The sequence below is a fragment of the Ictalurus punctatus genome, chromosome 1 (assembly GCF_001660625.3).
Source record: "Ictalurus punctatus breed USDA103 chromosome 1, Coco_2.0, whole genome shotgun sequence".
Taxonomy (NCBI): domain Eukaryota; kingdom Metazoa; phylum Chordata; class Actinopteri; order Siluriformes; family Ictaluridae; genus Ictalurus; species Ictalurus punctatus.
The window spans coordinates 18,300,566-18,325,629 of record NC_030416.2 but is presented as its reverse complement, the minus strand read 5'-3'; the positions used below and the strand labels follow the sequence as shown (position 1 = coordinate 18,325,629).

General features: G+C 37.7%; 1 protein-coding gene across 8 annotated transcripts in view; it reads right to left on the bottom strand.

Annotated features, from left to right (window-relative positions):
* ulk4 (unc-51 like kinase 4) overlaps positions 1-20,207 on the bottom strand; it is a 117,003-nt gene extending 96,796 nt beyond the window's left edge. For 2 of the 8 annotated variants that reach the window (XM_017474031.3, XM_017474060.3), the window contains exons 1-17: positions 15,178-15,312; positions 14,740-14,877; positions 14,445-14,544; positions 13,336-13,475; positions 13,007-13,175; positions 12,679-12,780; positions 12,390-12,473; positions 12,224-12,299; positions 10,735-10,839; positions 8,794-8,891; positions 7,636-7,705; positions 7,349-7,415; positions 6,984-7,091; positions 6,836-6,896; positions 6,458-6,651; positions 1,674-1,720; positions 1,000-1,078 (exon numbers count right to left, since the gene is read on the bottom strand). In XM_017474031.3, coding sequence (XP_017329520.1) covers positions 1,000-1,078; positions 1,674-1,720; positions 6,458-6,651; positions 6,836-6,896; positions 6,984-7,091; positions 7,349-7,415; positions 7,636-7,705; positions 8,794-8,891; positions 10,735-10,839; positions 12,224-12,299; positions 12,390-12,473; positions 12,679-12,780; positions 13,007-13,175; positions 13,336-13,475; positions 14,445-14,544; positions 14,740-14,877; positions 15,178-15,231 — 1,692 coding nt within the window. In that variant the 5' untranslated portion in view covers positions 15,232-15,312. Of the gene's footprint in view, positions 1-999; positions 1,079-1,673; positions 1,721-6,457; positions 6,652-6,835; positions 6,897-6,983; positions 7,092-7,348; positions 7,416-7,635; positions 7,706-8,793; positions 8,892-10,734; positions 10,840-12,223; positions 12,300-12,389; positions 12,474-12,678; positions 12,781-13,006; positions 13,176-13,335; positions 13,476-14,444; positions 14,545-14,739; positions 14,878-15,085; positions 15,313-16,018; positions 16,097-19,632; positions 19,790-19,963 lie in introns of those variants that run through there. The other 6 variants (XM_053682245.1, XM_053682249.1, XM_053682258.1 and 3 more) reach the window with 6 other exon arrangements.
* Between the last annotated feature and the right edge of the window lie 4,857 nt (positions 20,208-25,064).

The window sequence follows — 25,064 nt, the reverse complement described above, 5'->3', positions numbered from 1 at the left end:
ACATCAATTAGAGCAGTGTTTTTGAAATCATAAACCTCAATGCAGGTTTGCAAACCCTTTGATGGTGTGTTAACATTTTTGTAAGCATGTCTGGACAGGAGGCATGTCCTCTGTACACTCTGGGAAAGTCTGCGCCATAGTAATTTCACGTTCCGTATCAATTCATCAGATTTTTATGTGCTCTAGGTTCATAGCTATAAAAAAAAATAACTTATTTTTTTCCCTCCTAATGTGCTTTGGAGTATAGGGTTTTGGAGAAACATGCTAAAGAGATGCTACAGTGACACCTGCTGGTATTTCTTCCACTTCACCACGGGGAGCCGAGCACATGTGACCTGGCATCAGCGTGGAAAAGAATCACAACGAACATGTATAATAATCTTGCTCCGAGGCTACCATATACAAGTCAGACATGTAATTAACCCAATTTCATTTCCCAAAAAAAAAATAAATAAATCCAAAACCAAAATTAGCACACCTTACTCAATTATACTTTATTATTATATTAGGGAGGTACCTAGTTAAGCTAGATACTGCAATTCCCCCATTCAGAGACTTATTTATTTAATTCATTATGCCCAACCTAACATACAGTACTAATACGTTATCACATGCACCATATTATATAATTTTAATTTGCTAACCAATTTCTTGTCATAAATTTGTGCAAATATTGTCTTGTTCTAATATAGTACATGTGGGATAGGGGATGTTGTACGTCAAACAGAAATAGCAGTTCAGCTGCACGTGTTTAAAAAAAACATCACCTACCACCCAGTACATTAAAATTATCCAACAGAGCACTTCTTGGGCAACAAGGAAATGCCTGGGATGCAGTTTAAAGCTGTGTATGTGCCGTGTGGAATAATTATTGTTTTTTTTTTTTAAATGTTCAAATAAGAAAATGAAGCTGTAAGCAGAAAGGCAATCCAGTATCAAGGCTGAACACTTGTATGTAGTGGCTGAAACAGAAATACGTGTACAATGAAACCAACTCACTTCTATGACAGGAACATCCTCTCTGAGCTCTGTGCTATGGCATGCCAACAGACCGATGATTCTCATCACTTTGGTCTTACTGAAGGAAACACACAATGTTTTCTATTAATAAAATAATACATTATGAAATCCATAGTCAGCTTTAGAAATGTGATCATGTTACATGGATACACAAAGTGTGTACTAGGAGAGATACTAAATACATAATTCTATATATAAAAATATATGATTATTTGTGAAACATGAACAATACATGAGCATATCATTATTTTTATGACAATGCTTCATAATCCCAAAGTAATGCAAGTTTCTAAAAAAAAAAAAACCCCAAACAGATCTTATCATATGTGGGGGGAAATAACACCCCTATATGACCACACCACAGCTCCCTTCTACAGCTACTGTTGAGCTATACATAATGAAACGCTGAATATTTTATGCAAGATGCAAAGCCGTTGCTTGGTTACAGACAGCATGATAGAAAGGGACTAATTTATGACATGGCTAGTGTGTCACAAGACTGGTAACATCCAACATTGTACAACAAATTCCACTTTACTTCTAAACTGGTCAAAAAAATGTAGTACCGCAAAACCAATATGCAGCACAAACTTAATTGTTTGATAGAAATGATAAATCAATGGCAATTGCTGCTTGCACGGCATCATACTCACATATCCCAGTTAGGGGCCTGCCGCAGCTGCTGGATCAACACCGGAAACTGAGAGGGAAACAAAGAGAGAGGGAGAGAAAGAGATAGAGAGAGGTTAGCTTTAAATCTAATGTACTGTAATCAATTTGTGAAGCCATTATGTTGTTTTAATTGTGATTTATGTGTTCTTAGCTTTCAGTCTGAGTAAAATAGGAGGCAAACAGTTACGTATGGCCCCATGCTGTTGTAGGTGGCCACCTGGTGGCCAGAGACAGAATGCCTTCATTGATTTAATGACAAGTTACCAACCTGAATGACCATTTTTCTTCCAACACACCTTGTTATATATTGCATAATCTGCTTACCAAACTACCTCATAGTCATAGCTTTTATTGATGGGTATTAAGAGGCAATTTATGGTTTTGGAAATAGAGTTATAAATGTTCCTCTATTTCTCTTGTATTCATATTACAATAGTACATCATTATGTTACACAAAAGTATATAAAACCAAGTAAAGCAGTTAGATCAGCAGTAGTCCAAAAGGAATCAGATTAGATTACACTTTTAAGTAACTAACCCTGGTCAAAGACTACTACATAAGTGAAACCTTTACAGTGATGACTGTGGTATTCCCAAAGCGTGTGAAAAGGAAGCTTATTTTCAGTGTTAAAGGAAAAAAACAAGCAACAGGCAACTAACAGACTATTGTTCTACTTCCTAGAACACTAGACACATGAAGACATACCACACCTTCGGTCGGAGTAGTTTTTTTTAATTGTAGTCCATTTTAATACACACCCGACACTACTAAGTATGCTAGTTCTGCTAATCTGTAAATCTACCCTCCTTCATAGATTTGGTTCAACAGCAGTCAAACATGCTTAAGGCCTTGTACAGTATAACGTGCCAAAGGGACTGTAGACTATATCTGAATATCCCATCACTCGGACAGCACTCTTTAGTAGCATTTGCAATCAATATAGGAGGTATGATGCTATAATTGATGACACTCATCCATACCCATCACCCCCTGAGGACACTTCGGTTTCCAGCAACTTTCAGTGAGTCTCAGACATCTCAATCTGGATGAGCAATCCAAATCTCCAGTGACATCTTATGTCAATCAAAAACACAGGCTTTTGACATCAAAGCAAAAACCTTCAAGCACCACAACGCATCACCATCAAGCTTGGCCACTACCATTTAGTAACCTCGGGGCTATAACGGATGACCAGTTATCCTCCACAGACCACATAGTGCCAGTCTCTTGACCTAAAGAACTTTTGAAACCCTCAAAATCTTGGTTTTATGAATTATAATATATGGGCAAAAGGTTATGGACACCTGACCATAACACTTGTATGTGTTTTTTTTTTAATCCCATTCCAGATCAGTCCATCTTAGCCGTTATAATAACGTCCACTCTTCTCTGAAGTCTTCCCACTAGTTTTTGGAGTGTGGCTATGGGGATCTGTGTTCCTTCAGCCACAAGAACTTTAGTGAGGTCAGGCTCTGATGTCAGGAGAGGAGACCTGGGGTTCAGTCAGCATTCCAGTTTAACCCAAAGGTGTTCAGTGGGGTTAAGGTCAGGGCTCTCGAGGCCACCTGCAACCTTGGCACACCATCATGGACTTTGCTTTGTGTACTGGGACAATGTCATGCTGGAAGAGGTTTGAGCCCTTTAGTCCCAGTGAAGAGACGTTGCAAGGCTACAGCACAAAAAGATGTATACAACTGTGTGCTTCGAACTTTGTGGCAACAGTTTAGGGAAGGCCTACACATGGTTGTGATGGGCATGTGTCCATAAACATTTGGCCATATAGTGTACATTCAGTGCCTACTTTCAGCAAAAAAAAAAAAAACTGCATCACATAAACCATTTCTGTGTAAATTTGCTGATGATCAGATTTTCAGAAATGCAATGTAGCTTAGTCATTAGCATCCTAGCTCAAGTCCAAGCTTATTAGAATTGGCCTAGTGTAACCAGACTACATGGATTTGTTGTCCACTCAACAGCAGTAAATATCCCAGTGATGGGAGTACTATTGATTAATACTATAGCTACAAGCTGACTAATGCACACAGATCAGTGTTTAATGTAAGAGGCTTGTAAGACTTGCTTGTGGCCATATTGACCTAGCTAATAAAAAGGTAGTTTAACCTTTCTATCCTGATAACTACAATTCATGAGTAAACAATGCCTAAGGATACTTCCACGCATGGTAGAAATCAGACTCTTTCAACTTGTGCTTTCGACACAAACCTCGACCACAGTCCTGAAAATGATGCTGAAACCCCTTTACAAATATATATAATGGGGCTGTAAAGATATATGGTGCAGCATATTCTTTTACTCGATACAAGGCTATTGATTTCATGCATATATGAATGAAAAATACATTCAATAGGCTGCATAAAAAAGTACACTACTAGACATAAAACATGGCTAATATTTAGTGAGGTGTAATAAACCTTTTAAACTTCATCAAGCCCTCTGAAAAAGTCTTGTCCTTTATCACGAATCGGGAGAGGCTACAGGGGTTTTTTAAAAAATGCTTATCCTAATCGCAGTGTTTTCAAGAGCCGATGCTAACATATTACCATACTAGCAAATAGCTAAAACAAACAGAAACATAGCAATGGCTACAGTTAGCAAGCAGGAGCTACAGGATTTCCCCAGATCTTTGAGATTTGGTATATGGAAGCAATTCAGCTTACCAGCAAGTTATGTGGCAGAAACACACCAAGAGGTGGACCAAAATATTACAGTGTGCCAAATTCACCAAATATGTGTATAATATATCAGCATTAAAACTGCAAACATTCAGCTAATAGGACACACACACACACACACACACACACACACACACACTACTGCATTCAGGCAGCTGTTCCTCACTGATTCAAACACCATAATGATCAGGAAGTTCATATTCACTAGTGGAGAATGCAGGATTCAGAAGCACATCTAGGGCAACAGAGAGCTGCATAACTTTGACAGGCAGCACAACAATCTAACAGCAGAATAAGAAAAGCCCTGTACGTTCAATGACATTTAGAGTCACATCAGTGAAAACTAGCTTTGGTTAATTTTGTTCCATTTTAATGTACAGCTTTTGTTTGGTTATATTCTGCTAAGAGTCTGAATGGGTCACACAGACCCCGTCGTTAAGTTTTCATGATTATACTGTTATAATGTTTTAATTAGAGATGGCACAATTCCACTTTTCTTCTCAGACAGCAATAATTAAAGCAAATATTGATCATCATCCAATTTTTTTCTCTTTAAAAACTATAAGGATTTAACTTTTTTTTTTACTGAAGCACTTCACTTTAAAAAACAAAAACAAACCAAAAAAACCCACAGGAAAACATACACAGCAGCTTTGTAATAATAAGAAGAAGCAGAAGAAGAAGAAAAGAAGAGGAAGAATTAAGGATAAATGCAAGTCATACAGTCATAAAGTCAGTCATAACAAAAAATTCCATCATGTCTGTTTATATATAAACTTTTCCAGTTCCAAATTTTTCCCCCTAATCCAATCCCAATCTTTTCCATTTGTTATAGGATCGCATCAAATTCGCTCTTTTTTCTCCAATATCCAAGCCATCATTTTTTGCAGGTATCTGCCTTAATACCAATCGTAAACATCAAATTGGTGTCATCTCTAGATTTATTTAATTAAAAATGGAAATCTAAGGTATATATTAGTGTTAATTTTGTCAGCTATTGTTTAATTTAGTATTAGTCATGTTTCAAATCTCCTTGATGGCTTTTATCATACATAGACATTTTTGTACTGTTTCTTTAATCTAAAACTATAACTTGATAAAAGTTTGGGCATTTGAGTCTTATCTTAGTCAAAAAAACAAAACAACAAAAAAAGTAGTTTAGTTTTAGCCAGTGAAAACTGTTGCCAGTTCAGTCACTGAATACTGTAGACATTTTTAGCCATAAGATTATTATTGATCAACATTTCAGTCAATCTAGTCTAGACAAAATGAACGTTTTGAATGTACTCCCCACTGTGCTTGCTTAGTCCTGAAGTGCTGCACAGGAAGGAAACTGCCGCGCATGCCATCCAATAAACAGGATATTTGGATTGTAATTTTGGAAGGAAAAAAACAAAAACAAACTATAAAAAAAATCTATACAAATTTATCTCATCTTTTATGTCAATGAATATAAAGTGAGACTTTGGCAAAGTTTATATATTTCTTTAAACTACATTTTCATTTTTTAAAATCTTTGAATTCTAAATCAACAATATTGCATGTTGATACAGTCACAATTTAGTGTTTAATTACGTTCTCAGGCATCATCTCGTCTTAGTCATGGAAAAACAAAGTCGTCAACAAACATTTTTCATCATAGTTTTCATTAAGGAAATGAGCACTAGCACATATTCATACAATGTTTATTTTTGCTTTATTCAAAATGTACTGTCTCGTGATACCACTGCATTGTATCGAATTTGAATGTCATGCATCATTACACTCATAATAAATACACGTACTGTTATATGACTTGCCTGAGTTCTTCAGGGTTACTAATTATTCTATTATTATTCATGTGTATTGATATTGTATGCATCGAGATATAGTGTGCTGTATGACTGTAGCTTGTTGCACTCCTGTGTGTTTTACACCAATCTCCATGAATGGCACTTGTTTTAACAGTTAGACACTAACTGAATTCTGTCTCAATTATAAGAGACTTTGGGTTAAATAAATAAATAAATAAATAAATAAATAAATAAATAAATAAATAAATGTGGGCGATATGGACTCGAACAGTGCTTACCAGCTGGGAATGTATAAAGCGAGTGGCTGTGTCTCTGTGGCCACAAACACAGCACAGATAGCAGAGTAGGTTGAGTTTTGCACGTGGTGGTGTTGTAGCTCCAGATCCAGCCCTTTCCACCGACTCCAGAACAGAACATACCTGCTGCAGGAATGCAGACCATTCACCTGAGCTCATACATGCCAAACGCTCAACTACAAACACAGAGGGAGAAGGAACAAAGGACAGACGGTTAGTCATTAGCACCTCACTGTTGGACTGCACAGAAATGTTCTTTAAAAAAAAGAAGAAAAAAAGAAGGAGTTGTAGAGTCACCTATAAGATTTACTAGGAACTCAAATGCAAATGTTCAGCAAAAATGACAGCAGCAAAGTTTACCTGAATATGCTGAAACACACAGTATTTTGGAGTCAAATCGGACAGGAGCACTTTTCAGAATCTGAGAAAATACGACAAATAGCTGGAGTTCTGCTTTTCTAATCGTTGAGATTTTAAAGCCCCTCACAGCTTTAAGCTTTGTACTCACCTTTGGGTTGTCCATAAGAGGCGTCACAGTCAGATCTGATTCTGTGTACAAGAGCTCTTTAATACAGGCACCTGCATCAGTCTGCAAATCTTCCAATGCACTGCTATCCTGAGATACACAACACACCAAATTCAGGGAACTATATTGTGTACTGAAAAAACACAAGTCAGATATATATTAGTGTCCTTGGCCTGGGGGTATAGATTTAGTTTTTCCTTGTACACACACTGTATAGAGCATACACATATTCCTTAATTAGCCACTAGATGGAGTTGTGGTACCATGATAAGACAAATATCCGGCAGAGAATTCTAAATACATAGACAACTAATTTAATGTTGTGTGCTGTGTGTTTCTTATCTCACTTGGGTCTTGATTTCTCTGTTCTCGATCTCTTTGGCAACGCTGCTCATTCTTGGAGTTGGACGTGAACTGTCATAACATGCACAATAAAAATGTGATTTTTTTTTTTTTTTTAACGTGAAAGCATGTTTAATCAATATTCTATGAATCTGAAAGATAGCTATTCATTAGGAAAATAATCAGTAGGAAGCCACATTAGAAGATTTTATCTGCATTGATATTTGCCATTCTAGTAAACTCTGATAATTATGAGCCTCAGTATAAAATGAGTCCACGTAAACATACATACCTGAGAAGGAAAATGGACTCTTTGGCATCTGTGTCCAATGCAGATTTAGGTCTAAACTCAGTCACATTGTCTACGATATGAAAAATAAAGCCAAATTCATGTAAAGCAACAAAACATGAAAAAATAACCAAGCAAATAAAAATAAATGAATAATAGGCAGACATACAAATAAATAAATACATTTTAAAAAATGGACTCTTTCACATTAGGACCCTTCATAGAAATGAGCAAAAATGATTATAGAAAATAAAAACAGCATTACTAACAATAATTAAAATTTTCTACTCAAACAATAGAAGTTACTATTTATCTTATCTATTTATCTGAAAAAAATTATTCTCATTAGAAATACGTTTTCAAATAATAGTATGCGCTCTCAAAAATTTGTGGCAAAATCATTAACACGCATAAGGAATATTGTGAAGACTAATGGCATCATGAATTCTGCCCGAAGTGCTAGGATATTTGAGCCCAAATCATGCTGATAATTTTGAGACCATTTTTTAAATTGCGTTTGAAAAAAACAAAGACTTGAACAATTGAATTACTCTGTACGAGTGAGCTCAAAATATCACTTACTGTACGTGATTCTTTTTACACATTAATTTTTACTCATTTTTATGAATAATTACAATATTACATTGCTTCCAAATCAAGTACCAGTTCTTTACAAACAGTCTACTGACTATTTCCATAATGACAAACTTGCACTCATGCTCCACCATCAGCCTTAACTCCTAACTAATCTGGAGTAGGGATGAATTTTCAGTGTTCATCATGCTGTAGTGCTGCATTGTGTCCATAGTACATCATTCATACAAAATCCCATAATCTCATTCCTCCTCTGTTGCAACATCTGCAGTATAATCCATGAGTGTGTGAATACGTGCAAGCATTCATGTACAGCAAGGCGATATTTTGAAATCCCCTTAGAAACAAGTAGCACAGCAGATGTGTGTTCAGGACAGCGCCCATATAACTGCATTCAGACACGGTGTGTGTGTTACCATTTTAAACACACGTTCATTTATAAATAAAATACTTTGGATATTTCCTTCCACTGTGCATGCATATACAGTACATACAGCATGAACATGTATACACACACGCTCGCAATGCTGGCATTTATATCATGGAAGTTGAGTAGCTTGCATTTACCTAATGTGAAGGACTTGCAGAGGTATAGATTACTGTGACCAGTGGAAAATGTCTGGGCCTCGGCTGCTGTTGCGGAAAGACCTGACTCCAATTGTATACTGAAAATCACACACACACACACACACACACACACACACACACACACACACACACACACACACACACACACACACACAATTTCAATTCATCTGTCTTCCATTTGAACAAAATGGGAAAAATTCTAGTGAATCCAATTAAAAGAAATGGTTATTTTTGCAATAACCAAAGAGACTGACTCCACACCCGATTCTTCTTTTCATGTGTAAGAAAGAGCATAGGTTTGCCATCACAACAGAATTATGAACTAATAGAAATAACAGAATTCTGTTGTGCTAGATAACAACAATCTGTGTCTTGACCTACTCTGCTGAATAAATCTAGCCCCACACTACAAATCTAGAGGATTAGTACTGCACATTGATTTCATAGCAATACATCCCCACTCTGTAAAGTGTAAATAAATTTCATTTTAAATCATTTACAGTAGTGCCATGGTCTATGGAAACTAAAATAACTATAAAACTATAACAGTATCAGTTCTTCCTTACTTCTTATAATCAACTAATTCCATCTTCCAACACACCAACAGCAGCTGTAGTACTCATACACTACAGGGCTCACAGGGGGTTACAGAGGACTACTGTGCAGAACTCAGGACAGGATATACTGTAAATGCACTGTGCATGAAATGTAGACACTGCTGACCATTTGTCCCCTAACTGATTGACCACAGGTCTAAGAGGCATTCTGTACTACACCTTGCTGGCATACTAAGATGTCCTAATGACTTTTTGGGGTCATTAGTTTTTATTTATTTATAATGTCTAGATACGTGTGTAACGGTTCTTTGAGACATCATGGTTATGGTTCCATTCAGACAGTAGGGCTAGAAATAAAACCCTGCTCAGGTGAACAGAAGAGTGTGAACTGTTATCAGGATGGGTCGGGTTTAACAGGATTAAGCACGTCATTGGGGACCAATGCCACAGTTTGGCCCTTGAGCAAATTCTCAGAAAATATTAGTATTATACTGCACTTTTTACATTTACATTTATGGCATTTGGCAGACGCCCTTATCCAGAGTAACTTACATTCATCTCATTTAAACAACTGGGCGGGTGAGGGTTAAGGGCATTGCTCAAGGGCCCAGCAGTGGATTTGAACTCACAGCCTTCCGATCAGTCTTACCCACTGAGCTACCACGTTGTCTTTTCACTGTGGTGGTATCATCTAGTGTACATCTTTTGTATCTTTAATATGCCTCTTTCACCTGTTAATCTGTATCTTTTACCTGAAAAACATGTATATGTTTTACCTTTAAAATGATTTACGGTATAAACAGACTGCAGTCAGCTTTTAGAGTATAGCTGTAAAGGTAACCTACACGCGCCTTCTAGGTGAAAGATATACGGCAAATTCTGTTGACACCTGACCATCACACCCATATAGCATACTAGAGGTACAAAAGTTGCAAAATTGACAGTACAACCCCAGCAACAAGAAAAGGTATGGTTTACTATCTGTTTGTTTTTTTTTTAATGTAGGGGCACCAAAGAGACTAATCCTGCACCCGATTCTTCTTTTCATGTGTAAGAAAGAGCATCTTGATATGCAAAGAGAAATTAACCATAAAGGCTCTATTTCATTCTTATGAACTGACAATGTAAAAACTTCTGAAATGTAAAATGCACAAAATTACAGGGTGATTTAAACAAACAAACAAACAAAAAAAAACTTAGAGCTACAGCATAAAAGATGTGTTTTAATGCTTTGGTATAGGAGACAGACACATGTGTTTAGGAATACCAAGAAAGCGAGTAAAAGAAAGTAATTTCCCTAAAGGAAGATGAAAGTAAATAGCGGTGAAGCACTCTAAGACACTGTGACAGCAATGACAATTACCTGCAGCGAAGTGAAGTATTTTCATCTGCATCGCCCCTTGAGGAAAAATCCACTGAAAATGCTCCCTTCCAAAACGGGTGCAGCAACAACTGTTCCCAGTTTAGCCTGTACAGAATATAGGACAGTAATATTGCTAAGTGTCCTCTTCTAAAGCTCACACCTGTTAATACTGGTGTGGAAAAAGGCACATACTTTACTATAGGTCACATTTAATGCCATTCTAAGCTCTACTGTATTAATCAGAGTAAGAGCACTAAAATTGATTGATTCATTTATTATGATCCCTAAAATAAAGGTAGAAAATCAGAACACCACCATGCAGTCTTTACTTTGTGCTAAGATAAAAGGGCACACAGGGATATTGAAAAGCAAAAATGAATATTATCTGGAAACAGGCAGTAGAAATAAAGGGACACCTACACACATCCACATCAGCAGTGTAAATGTGTTATACAGTGCCCTCCACTAATATTGGCACCCTTGGTAAATATGAGCAAAAAATGCTGTGAAAAATGGTCTTTATTATTTAACCTTTTGATATTTTGTTCCAAAATATCTAAACAATACTCTGCTTTGATGGATATCAAACAATTGCAAACACAACACAGGTTTATCCAAAAAAAAAATGGATCTTTGTTAAATATAGGTATGCAACAATTATTGGCACCCCATGAATTCATATGAGAAAAATATATTTGAAGTATATTTCCACTGATATTTTACATTTTATTTAGTATACCTGGGTGACTAGGAACAGGAAATTGTTCAACCATGACTTCCTGTTTCACAGGGGTATAAATATGAGGTAACACAGGCCAAATTCCTTTAGTAATTCATAACAATGGGTAAGATAAAAGGAATATAGCTGTAATGTGTGGCAAAAGGTTGTTGAGCTTCACAAAATGGGAAGTGTCTATAAGAAAATAGCACAAGCATTGAAAATGCCCATTTCCACCATCAGGGCAATAATTAAGAAGTTCCAGTCAACTGGAAATATTATGAATCAATCTGGAGACAGACGTGTGTCTATACTGTCTCAATGCACTGTGAAGAGGATGGTTCGAGTGGCCAAAAAATCTCCAAGGATCACAGCTGGAGAATTGCAGAAGTTAGCCAGACACTACTGGAACTTCAAATGGGATCGGGTTCTACGGTCAGATGAAAACAAAATAGAGCTTTTTGGCAATAAAAACCAGAGGTGGTTTTGGCTCACACAGAGAGGTAGCATTATGGAAAATACTAAAAGGGTGCCAATAATTGTTGCACACCTATATTCAACAAAGTTTTTTTTATATAAAAACCTGTGTTTTGTTTGCAGTTGTTTGATATCCATGAAAGCAGAGAATTTTTGTGAATTTTTTGGAACGAAAGATCAAAAGGTTAAACAATAAAGTATTTTTCTCTGCCTTCTTTGCTCATATTTACCAAGGGTGCCAATATTAGTGGAGGGTACTGTGTGTGCAGCTACGCATGTATATTTAAGATGAACCTGTTCAAAGGATCTTTCTGCAGCAGACCCAATACGAGGCTCTGGAAATCAGGACTACACTGTAGACAGCTGGGACCTTGAAAAACAAGCACATTGGTGTATTAGAGATTTCAATTCAAATCTTAAAGTGCCGTTACTATAAGTTTGACAACAGCTGTTTATAAACCTTTTTGCAGCAGAGGTGGAGGATCTTCATGTAAAATGAGCTCAACCAAATCACTGAATGTCTCTGAGAAGAACGGTGGCTTTCCTAAATGAAGAATGAAACAAGAAATCAAACAGTTTTTCGGTCGTACTATGTATAATGAATGTTTTTTTTTTTTAAATGATTAGGATTTTTTTCAATGGGATGATTTCTTCCTAGACTCTTCTTACATCATACAGAAAGAAAACTTTCACTGTAAATGATGACATCTTAATGCAATTCATACTAAAGTCATTCAAACATTAAAGACCTGTAAACATCTCACAGAGGACACAGCCCAGTCCCCACAGATCACTAGAGATGCTCGTGCTCTCTCCTCTCAGCACCTCTGGAGCGCAGTACAGCAGAGAGCCTGAAGGAAGACAGATCAAAACTCTATGAGGATAATCTGTCCATTCACATACAAAACTGTTAGGAAAGAACTGTGTAAGCTAATAAAGTTTTTTCTTAACAGGTGTGTGTGCGTGTTTCACCACAAAAATGAATTGCTACTTGCCATGTCCCATCAAAAAGTTAAAAGAGTTACTTGGCACAGTAACAAGAAAGAAACCATACTCCATGTTTAGGTGCTAAGTAACCTTGATAACCTTGGGTTCGGTTCTTGATATTTTTTTGAGGCGTAGCACTCTCTTTGTTGTCTCCTCCCTGTTCTGACGTCACAAGGGCAAAAAACTCTAGGTTCTCTCCTTGTGCTTTGGCCAGACAGAAATTTGAGTACTTCAGAGTGCCTGGACCATCCAGTAAAATCTGCAGGCAAACACCCTTGTTTATTCAGAGTACTCAAACTCATTCTTATATTAAAAACATTTAAACAAGCCACTGGACTTTCTATATTCTGGTATGATTTTATACAGACACGAATACAATTCTCTTTATGCAACATCGTGTCAGATGCGTAGAGACATACCTTAGTAGGGCTGAAGTCAGACAACACTATGCCGGAGTCGTGGATGTACTTGAGACCTTTAAGTAAGTCCATAGCAAATTCTCGCACAACATCATCAGACAAGCATTCATCTTGGGAAATAACGGCCTTTAGTGATCCTCCTACACAAATATACAATAGGCAGATGTCAACAATAAGTGTTTTATCTGTTTACAGACCAACAATTACACATCAATAATAAATTATTTTTAAAAAAGACAACATAAAGGTGACATAGAACAAAATAGTATTTGCAGAACAAGAGAGCAGTTCAGACTATTAAGCACATCAATAAGTGAACATCAATGCCACCTGAGCCACCTGAGCTCAGGTGGTAGAGCGGGTTGTCCACTAATCATAGGGTTGGCCGTTCGATTCCCGGCCCACATGACTCCACATACCGAAGTGTCCTTGGGCAAGAACCCCAAGTTGCTCCCGATGCCAAGTTAGTGCCTTGCATGGCAGCTCTGCTACCACTGGTGTGTGAGTGTATGTGAATGGGTGAATGAGACACACCCAGCTGACAAAAAAAGGTCCCCGGAACGTCCCCCAAACGTCCATGTATCCATGTCCATGCAGGGGTGGGCAATCTTATCCGGAAACGGCCGGTGTGGGTGCAGGTTTTCATTCCAACCAATCAGAAACCATACCTGAATCTATTGAAAGCCAAGATCAACTGATTAAACAGGTGGAATCAGGTGTACCTCCTGCTTGGTTGGAATGAAATCCTGCACCCACACCGGCCCTTTGCGGATAAGATTACTAACCCCTGATGTATAGGGTCCCCTTGACGTCCTACGGATCTTCAAGGGGACGTTCACAGGACATCCAGCGGTCATTCAGGACGCTTAGGGGACTTTCACTGAAATGAACACATTCAGTAGTGTTATGATTTGATATCCACTGACGTCCTCGGAATGTGCGCCAGCGAACTTTATAAACCGGACTAAATGCAGACCTAATGGACGTTTTCAACGTCCGGGGGACGTCCCCTGTTTGCTGGGCAGTGTAAAGCGCTTTGGAAAAAAGCACTATATAAGTGCAGACCATCAATATTGTGAGTAATCAAATAAATGTTTCAAAGCCCTTACCTGTGCATAACTCCACCACCAGCCAGAGATGATTACTAGTCTCATACCACTCATAGAAAGAGACCACGTTATTGTGCTTCATATCATACGTAAGTCGTACCTGGTAATACAGTGAAAACAACGTCCATCTCTATAGTACCATTTAAACACATCAAATCAAAGATCCAGGGGAAAGCAATGGATTTACTATATGCCGTAAATGACAGTACATATGAATTCAAATTGTAAGAAATACTTAATATTTATATTGTGGTCTAATTCAGTGATTTTCAGGAATATTTTCTAGTTTACTCACATGGTTTGTCAGCTCAGGCCTCTTCGACTTCTTACTACAGATAATTGCCACAAAATGTATGCTCCCTTTCCTCCTGCCCTTATAAACCACTGACCTGCTTCCTCTTCCAATTTCTTCATACAAAATGAAGTTTTCCATCTGAGATTTCCAAAGCAGAGATGATTAGATATGATTTTTTTTATTTGTTTGAGATTGTTATTTACAGCAAAACACTCGTTACCTAACCAGTTATTTGTCGAGCTACTTTTCCCCCATATTGTTGCAAATATACAAAAGCATGAGAAAATAACTATCATCTACTCCCCTCAAGTTAGCAAGCTAGTTAGGTTTGCTAACGACTACTTACAATGTTAGCCAACTGCAAGCAGAACTTCACTTTCAATAACAGAACTGCTTTAAAGTCAGTAATATGAATAGGACCGGGAAAAAACAATTAACCTCAAATATTCTGCATCTTTTCCACAGGGATATGCAGGGGGGAAAACGACTCATTTAAATCAAAACTACAGTTTAATAAACCGCGCGAGCAGCAACAGCTGTCAAACGGAAACAAAGCTGGACCAATTCACTTCCGAATCTGGGTGATCTACTGCAGTAGTAGTAACAGGTCTTCTCAAAATCCCTGTTGTTTTTAATATTTCAATGCTAATCTTGTTTACAAGACTAATACTACAGCTGTATATGTTTAGAAATTCGACAAACTTTTTTTTAAATGTTAGTTTTGGGTTTTTTCGTAATGTTCATGCACCCCTACTATTGAGACGTCCCTTCGTTGCCAGGTTACCGCGGAGCATGCGGTTAAAACACTATTTTCAACGGTCACAACACATCATTTTGCATGAGCGAAAAGACGAGGAAAGCGCCCGTAAAGAATAGATTAAATATAGAATATCAAAATATATTATTATTATTATTATTATTATTATTATTAGTAGTAGTAGTAGTAGTAGTAGTAGTATCAGTTTAATAAACAATAAAGCCAGCGAACCTATTTCTATCATGGTCTATTGTTTAAATACAATGAAATATAATGTGTAATGTGACACTAGATAAATGATACTGAAATGTCACTAAATATGCATCGTGGTGTTTTGGGATAACTTCATGAAGTTTTTTGTTTTGTTTTGTTTTTTTCTGAACCTCGCCTCTAATGGCTGCAATGTGGAACAGTCACCTGATCATGTATCCCTTCAGATTCTTAATAATAAAGAAATAAAATAAAATATGACATACATTAGGTCAGTTTAAAGTCAGTTATATATTTTAAACGCCAATTCACCTGCAATGATAATGATGTTCTTACCAGTTCTATGATGTTACTACTACTGACTGGAATAAAGTTGGTTTGACGTTGGACGTTCGATATCGCAGATATGCGGAAATTAAGGGACCGTCTCTAAAGTTACATACGAGACGTTTCTAACCTCAATAGCATTTGAAAGGAATGATTTACAGTCACACAACCAACTGTAAAGTGTTCATCTAGGTGTCAGCTATAATGCACACATCTTAGATTTTTGATGTTTATCAAAATAAGCTATTAAATCATATATAAATATTGCGATGTATTTCACAACAGAATGGGCTCATACACAAATTATGCCATTATTTAAAGCTCAATAGCATTTGAAGGGAATGACTTACAGTCATATAACCAACTGGAAAGTGACCATCTAGGTGTCAGGTATGATGCACACCTTATGCAGATATGATGCACACCTTAGATTTTTTATATTTATCAAAATGAGCTATTAAATCATATGTAAATTAGATATGAATTTCACTGCAGAATGGGCCCATACACAAAATATACAATTATTTAAAGCTCAATAGCATTTGAATGGAATGATGTACAGTCACACAACCAATTGTAAAGTGTTCGACCAGGTGTCAGGTATGATGCACACCTTTTAGATTTTTAATATTTAACCCTACAATGCATGGACCAAAAAAAAACCTTCACAAATGCATAAAGGGGGTCAAAATGACCCGTACTGGATTGAATGGTTTTCTTCAAAAAATAGATGTCCTATTAATGAAATTAATTTTATATATATATATATATATATATATATATATATATATATATATATATATATATATATATATATATATATATGGTGCATCCGGAAAGTATTCACAGCGCTCCACTTTTCCCAAATTTTGTTATGTTACAGCCTTATTCCAAAATGGATTAATTATTTTCCTCAAAATCCTACAAACAATACCCCATAACGACAACATGAAAGAAGTTTGTTTGAAATCTTTGCAAATTTATTAAAAATAAAAAACAAAAACAAAAAAAAGCACATGTACATAAGTATTCACAGCCTTTGCTCAATACTTTGTTGAAGCACTTTTGGCACCAATTACAGCCTCAAGTCTTTTTGAGTATGATGCTACAAGCTTGGCACACCTATTTTTGTGCAGTTTCTCCCATTCTTCTTTGCAGGTTCTTTGCAGGACCTCTCAAGCTCCACCGGGTTGGATGGGGAGTACCGGTGCACAGCCATTTTCAGATGTCTCCAGAGATGTTCAATCTGGTTTAAGTCTGGGCTCTGGCTGTTCCACTCAAGGACATTCACAGAGTTGTCCTGTAGCCACTTCTTTGTTATCTTGGCTGTGTGCTTAGAGTCATTGTCCTGTTAGAAGATCAACCCTCTCCCCATTCTGAGGTCCAGAGCGCTGTGGAGCAAGTTTTCATCAAGGATGTCTCTGTACATTGCTGCATTCATCTTTCCCTCAATCCTGACTAGTCTCCCAGTTCCTGCCGCTGAAAAACATCCCCACAGCATGATGCTGCCACCACCATGCTTCACTGTAGGGATGGTATTGTCCAGGTGATGAGTGGTGCCTGGTTTCCTCCAGACATGATGCTTGCCATTCAGGCCAAAGAGTTCAATCCTTGTCTTGGTCTTGGTCTGAGAGTCCTTCAGGTGACTTTTGGCAAACTCCAGGCGGGCTGTCATGTGCCTTTTACTGAGGAGTGGCTTCCATCGGGTTTTTGGTCACCTCTCTGACTAAGACCCTTCTCCCCTGATCGCTCAGTTTGGACGGGTGACCAGCTCTAGGAAGAGTCCTGGTGGTTACAAACTTCTTCCATTTATGGATGATGGAGGCCACTGCACTCATTGGGACCTTCAATGCTGCAGAAATGTTTCTGTACCCTTCCCCAGATCTGTGCCTCCATACAATTCCTTGGACTTCATGGCTTGGTTTGTGCTCTGACATGCAGTGTTAACTGTGGGACCTTATATAGACAGGTGTGGGCCTTTCCAAATCATGTCCAGTCAACTGAATTTACCACAGGTGGACTCCAATCAAGTTGTAGAAACTTCTCAAGGATGATCAGTGGAAACAGGATGCATCTGAGCTCAATTTTGAGTGCCATGGCAAAGGCTGTGAATACTGTGAATAATGTAAATGTGCTTCTTTTTTTTTTGTAATAAATTTGCAAAGATTTCAAACAAACTTCTTTCACGTTGTCATTATGAGGTATTGTTTGTAGAATTTTGAGGAAAATAATTAATATAATCCATTCTGGAATAAGGCTGTAACATAACAAAATGTGGAAAAAGTGAAGCGCTGTGAATACTTTCCGGATGCACTGTGTGTGTATATATATTATATATATATATTTCATTAATAAGACATCTCATTCAGTCCAGTACGGGTCATTTTGACCCCCTTTATGCATTCGTGAAGGGTTTTTTTGGTTCAACCATTGTAGGGTTAAATATCAAAAATCTTAAAGGTGTGCATCATACCTGACACCTAGGTGATCACTTTCCAGTTGGTTATATGACTGTAAGTCATTCCCTTCAAATGCTATGGAAGTTAGAAACGTGTATAACAGTGTCGTGTGTAACTTTAGAGACAGTCCCTTAATTTCCGCATTTCCGCGAATATCGAACGTCCAACGTCAAACCAACTTTATTCCAGTCTACTACTGCTGCGGTACTCACATATTTCCACATATTTACATCTTGTAAATAAGTGTGAATAAGTTGTAGAAACTCTATAGGCTACTCTAAACATGTCTGATTAACAGAGTTGGGTGTTACTGTAATCTAATGACTTTTTCTGATAACGCAGTAATGTAACGCATTTCATTTTAAATGTATGTCATTTGATTACAGTTACTGATGTCAATAAAATGACGTTACTTGCGTTACAAATGTAATCTTATGAAAACAATATTAAGGAAAATGCATTTTTAAAATAAATCACGTTTTGCCCCGAATATTTTTTTTCTTTAGCACTGACTAATTCTCCACTTGGAGAGGTTTGTCACAATATAACTGAACATCAGTAAAGAAAGACTGTAATTTTATATCTTCAGTGAACAGAGGCGAGACCAATTACAGAGGTTTACAGGGAAAAAACGTGGACATACTCGCGTCTTATTGGCTGACAGTCTCTCAATTCTGCCAAATACTTGCTAATACAGTCAGTGTGAGGAAAAATGGATATAGGCTGAAAATGGATGTTACAGAAACACTATCATCTGATGCTGAGCAGGAAAACAAGGTGCGTAAATGACTACATGAGGTCCAGTTTACATGAACATGATATGAGCAGAGCACAAGGAAAGATCATGTACACTGCATGGCACTGTAGAAGCTAAAGCTTAGCTGTGCCTCCCCTTTGCAAGTGACAACAAACTAGCCTAGTTGGAAAAGTTTGATATTTTATCAGTCTGGTAGTCCTACAAACAGTCACAACACCTGAGGCATGCTTTTATAATAAATCCAACATTTTTTGATCATGTTATACATTGACGAGCACTAAAATTACTGAGTTTCACTCTGTAGTGTATGTCTGTGTAGGTTTGATAGGCTTTGAAAGTAATGTAATTAGTCTATAGTGGATTACTTTTTTTGAGTAACTTACCCAACACTGCTGATTAATGGCCTCATATAAAATGTTATAGCTGTTTCTGTAGAGACGGGTTGGGGGCGTGGTGTGGCGTGATGACGTCGCAACCGGAGGGTGGGAGAGGAGAGGACGTTAACGGCTTGAGCCGCTGTGTTCTCAGTGGCTCTGTTTCAGTTCACACACCGGCTTTTTTTTTTTTTTTTTTTAAACACCTGACTCGGTTTTAGGGTTTGAGCTTCTCCAATAATGTCTTCGCGATTGCCAATTTTTCTCGGTTCTTTTTGGCAAGAGAGCAAGAAAGGAAATCGGGAGCAAAAATGAACACAGACGTTCAGTAAAAACTTACCGCATCCATATACTTTTCTTCCGTTTGGGCGTCTAATTCAAACGAGAAGCTGTTTCATAGGCCTGAGAAGTGTTTCAGCTCTGGATATACAGCGTGTTCTTCATTCTGGAGGAAGTTCAGAAGACTAAAGTGGACTTATATTTGACGTTTGTAGCGCACACGAGTTTCATTGTGGACTTGAGGAGAATAAAGGGACCCGAGAGCAGCAGTACAGACAAACCGGGCTGAGCGCATCATCAGGGATACTCTCCTCCTTCTCTGGTGAGTCTCTCTGTATCTCTCTGTATCTGTGTCTCTCTGTCCGTCTCTTTGTCTCCGTGTCTCTCTCTCTCTGTGTCTGTCTCTCTGTTTTGGGGGTTTCGTCCTCGACTGTAATTAATCCGTGAGCAGCTCTCAGTACACGAGCTTTGGCTTTGTGGTCAGTTTGTGTGCAGCGCATGAGTTAAGTGTCCTGTGGGTATTTCTTTTTCACTCCTTGTCTATTTACAAGTCTCATTGTGCAGCATTAGTCAGTAACTTCTTAAAGAAGCTTTTTCTAAATCTCAAGCAGATTAATGGGATCTGCTTACAGATCCCATTAAAATCTCCTTTCGCCTCTGAACAATCATGCTCCGGAGGCTTTGAGTCTCTCTGACCGTATATTTGGTCATTTTCACAAAGTTCCCCCTTTTCTAGTTCCTCGTTAAATGTAACTTTAATAACTATGAAATAATGTCAATTAATAATGACGTCTTTTAAGTTAAACCTGAGTCTCATTTAAAACCAAACCTAGTCAGAGACTAGAAATAGACATGGATAAAGAGAGATTGCATCAACAGCCTGTACTTCTATTTGTCAAGATATCATGCTGGTCATGTGCCTGTCTTGAGGACAAATCTGCTGTAGCTTGTGTAAGGAAAAAACTGAAACAGAAAGCAGACTATGGTTATATAGCTGCTGTATAATATTTGATCAGTTATATAGCGATAAGCCTGAAACTGAAATCTATAGCCATGCAGAACAATTTGTCTGGAGCTGTCTGTCGAAATAGATAAGAGTGTGATTATAAAAATAAAAATAAAAAAACACCAAAGTCATCCAAATACTTAGTGGTTAGTTCAGTTAGAGAAAACCAGAACTGGAGGTCACCATGACCGCCAACACCGTCTACTTTTTGACAACTTATCAATTAAAAATGTGTAAATAGTTCTTGTTTCAAACCACACGCATTTCTTTGATATTAATGGGAAGAGGTGGTTTTCAGACCCAACACTTTCAGAAATAAGTTCCTGAAGCTGTAATTTTGCCTGTCGCTTTTTAAAAATGTATCTTTTACCTTTTGAAGGTGCATTTGGTGTATATTTTATATAGCTTTTTAGAGTAAAGCTTTAAAGGTACATCACTTATATGATATGACAAGTTTAGATCATGAATAATTAAAAATCTCTACGATCTGTCATTAGAGAGTGATTGGGAGTACCGTGTCACTAAACACATTTGGTCAGTTGTGCTGAAAATGTTCAGACATGGTGCGTTTTTAATTATTTTTATTTTTTTTAATGAATTATCACCTTTGAGTTGTTTTAAATGACTTTATTGTCTAGTATGGCTCGCGGTCTCTCTGACAGACATGCGACCAAACCAATAATATCCAAGAGTAGTTCCTTTAGCTTTTATTTCTTGTTTTGTTTGGCAATACAGCAGCATGGCTGTTAACACTGAGGACAATATGGATTAGAGATTAAAATTGGTTTGGTTGCTTTTGTTCACTTCTTTGCAACAAGGTATTTAAAAAAAAAGTATGAAAAATAATCACGATCATATCATGGATCGCGATACAGCCTGGAAAAATCATGATATAATATTTTGCCAGATCACCCACCCCTTGGAGAGCTTTAAATTATTCAAGTTTCCAGGTAAAATACTAAAAAGCTTGATGGTCAACAAGGAAAGGGATGTTTATTTCAGAGAGTGAACATTGAGCAGCTTCATGTTCATAATGCGCATCCAGCCCACTGCAGTGTGTTTCAGGTAGACAGATGATCTGCTGTACCTGGTTACTACAACAACTGTGGCAATGTTTGTGTGGGTTTAGTCAGCTGCTCTGTAACTGACGGAAAAATAGGTGCGACCTTTTAATTTGTTCACTATTGTTGAGTTTTCTTTTGAAACAAGCTGTCGTTTTTTCTTTTGTTGCTGGGCTTGATACAGTGTGTTCAGGAAGTTATATCATCTGTGTTGGTTGTGTGTATATGTGTATGTGTATATATATATATATATATATATATATATATATATATATATATATATATATATATATATATATATATATATATATATATATATATATATAGTGTGTGTATATATGTATGTATGTATATATGTGTGTGTGTGTGTGTGTGTATATATCAGCCCCATTAGAGTATGACACATAAATATATTTGCTATGAATTGCGCTGTGTCCTTCCAACTGTAGAAAAGGGTCTAGTGCCCTTCCAGGAATACTTATTTCTGCATGTGTGACTTTCTGAGCTGGGACACGTGTTAGTGTGTATTCTAGGACAGCTGTGACATTGAGCCTGCCTGACTCTTCCGTCCCTCTTTTGGGGTAGATTTACTCTCCAATGGTCTTAGTGTTGTTACTGCGCATGCTCTGTCCGTTTAATGTATTTGTTATTGATTGGGTTTTAGTGTGCATGGACTTCGGTTCTATAGACACAGAGAGTAGAAATGAACTGATAGAGGGGATTTGTCTTATTTACTCACTTACCGTCGCACCATCCTTTCTACCCTCACTTTACCTCACTCGCTCTGTTCAGACTCCATTAAAGAAATGCACCCAGGACCTGCAACACTGCTTTATATGTAGCTTTGTACTTCATTGATCCTCTTCCTTGGACTGTTTGTTTATCAGTTTTGCTGGCTCACCAGTTTGTCCAGTTTTCTGCTCATTAGTGATAATCCATGCACTTAATATTGATTTCAGTTTCTGTGTCTAAATGCTAAAAACTCATCATTTATTTGTTATGTATGTGCACTGATGGGGACACGGTGTCACAGTGGGTCGGGTCGCCGGTTTGATCCTGAGTTACTGAGTTACTCTCTATGTGGAGTTTTATGTTATCAAGCATTGATGTGGGTTTCCTCTGGGTTCTCCACATTCCTCTCTCCTCCCTAAAACGGTGGACTGGACTAGCTACTCCAAATAGGAGTCCTCCCCTTCCAGGATGTATTCCAGTCTCATGCCCACAGCTACACTGACCAGAATAAAGTGGTTACTGAAGATGAATGCATGCATGAATGGATGGATGGATGGCACCTTGGGGGGAAAACCCCTCACATGACATTTTCTTCTAAAATATAGGCTTTCCTGAACTATGTTTCTGTTTTGCATCTCAAAAGTTACTTTCATTTTAAAGTCTGGTTGTGAAAAGGAAAGAAAGGAAGACATTTCCATTTAAAGGTTCCATGATGGTTTCAAATATATTAAAAACATGTCAACAGTTGCTTTTTCTTTACTGCAGAATTATGTCCTACTCGTATTTACAGACAAAAAGACATAACCTTTTTGCGCACGATTAGATCTTGTTTAAAAAAAAAAAAAAGAAGAAGAAGAAAGGTTGTTATGCTGCTCTGGTGTGTTATTTAATTCTCTCAGGGCAAGCCTGGGCTTTCTTCTTGTTCCCCTTTTTTTTGACGTTCTCTCCGGTGGGGTTTAGGGAAGGCCTAAAGTGGTCTCGCATAATCATATCGACTGTTTTCATTCCCACTGGGGACTAGGCAGCTCTCTGCCATCTGTGCTTTACTGACTGAAAATCTGCTATGCAGAATATTGAATTGACTTTAGATCTATGCACTTTGGCTTGTTAAATGTATGGCCACTTAAACAGCATGAATATCACGTACTGAATTCTAACCCCTTTTATAAACTATTGCCTTGTCTTCGTACTGGCTCCGTATGAGAAGTTGTAGAGGCCATAGCCCACCCTGCAAAAACTCAGTGCCGTAAACCACAGAGCATGCTATTAATAGAGCTCTCTTCCTGTTCCCCCTTCTTAAAGCTTTAGTTTGTATCCAAGCTGTTTACATAAGACGTAGCTTCTGATATGGTCAGTGATGAATGAAAATGATGGATCCTAAATTCTATCTTGGAACGTGAACTCTGTATATACTCACAAGTTTTCGATCATTTTAAAATCGAGTAATGTTAAAGGTTGTTGCGTGAATTCGTGTGGCCTGCTTGAGAGGACTTTTCCTAGATGTTTTATCCAGTTGCGTTGTTCATTGTTTTGTGCTGCTCAGATGTGCCGATACGGAGCCGTGGCTTTGAAAAGCATGCAGAAAGTGTCAAACGAACTAATTTTTATCATTTATCAGCACACAGTTCTGTCACCACCTGAGATATCTTCACTGAACAGACTCTTAAGATACTGAAGAGAACATTTCTCTATCTGGTTATAGGTTTATGCAATGCACGTTTATTTCTTCCGCCTCTCTTCTTTCCAAATACATGCGCATGCTTTCGCAATATGCACTCGCTCCCTGTCAGTCTGATGTAGATGGAGTGAGACTGCTACTCTACTGTTTAGGCTTTTTCTGCTTACTCTTTTTGTTTCTGCTTTCACCCAGTCACACAGTGTAGTCACATACTTTGGAAAAATTGCCCGAAAGGCAGCACAAATTCACACCAAGTCTGTGTCTTAGCAGTGAAGAAATGCCAGAGCAGTGCTACTACTAGAGATTGCAGCAGAAAAGATATCAGCTGAGCTGTTTTCTGTGCTACAAACCTTTTTTTTTTTTTTCAGTCTTGCCTAACCGTCAACCAAGTGACCAAATAACAGGCCACAAGAGCAAATCCTAAACATTCGTGATCATAGATATCATGTGATTGGGAGAACATGAGTCTGTATCGTGATCGTGGCTCTGTTTAAAAGGAGTTGGTGTGTTAAGGCCCCCTGCCTGACTGCTATTTAAAGCAGAACTGTTGAATGCCTCTGCATTTGCAGACGTGCGCGGCATTACAGTGAGAGGAAACTCTGTGTGTGTGTGTGTGTAAGAGTGAGAGCGATCTTCTCTGCACTTGTTTATATGTCTGTAGAGTAGACTAGGAATCTGCAAACCG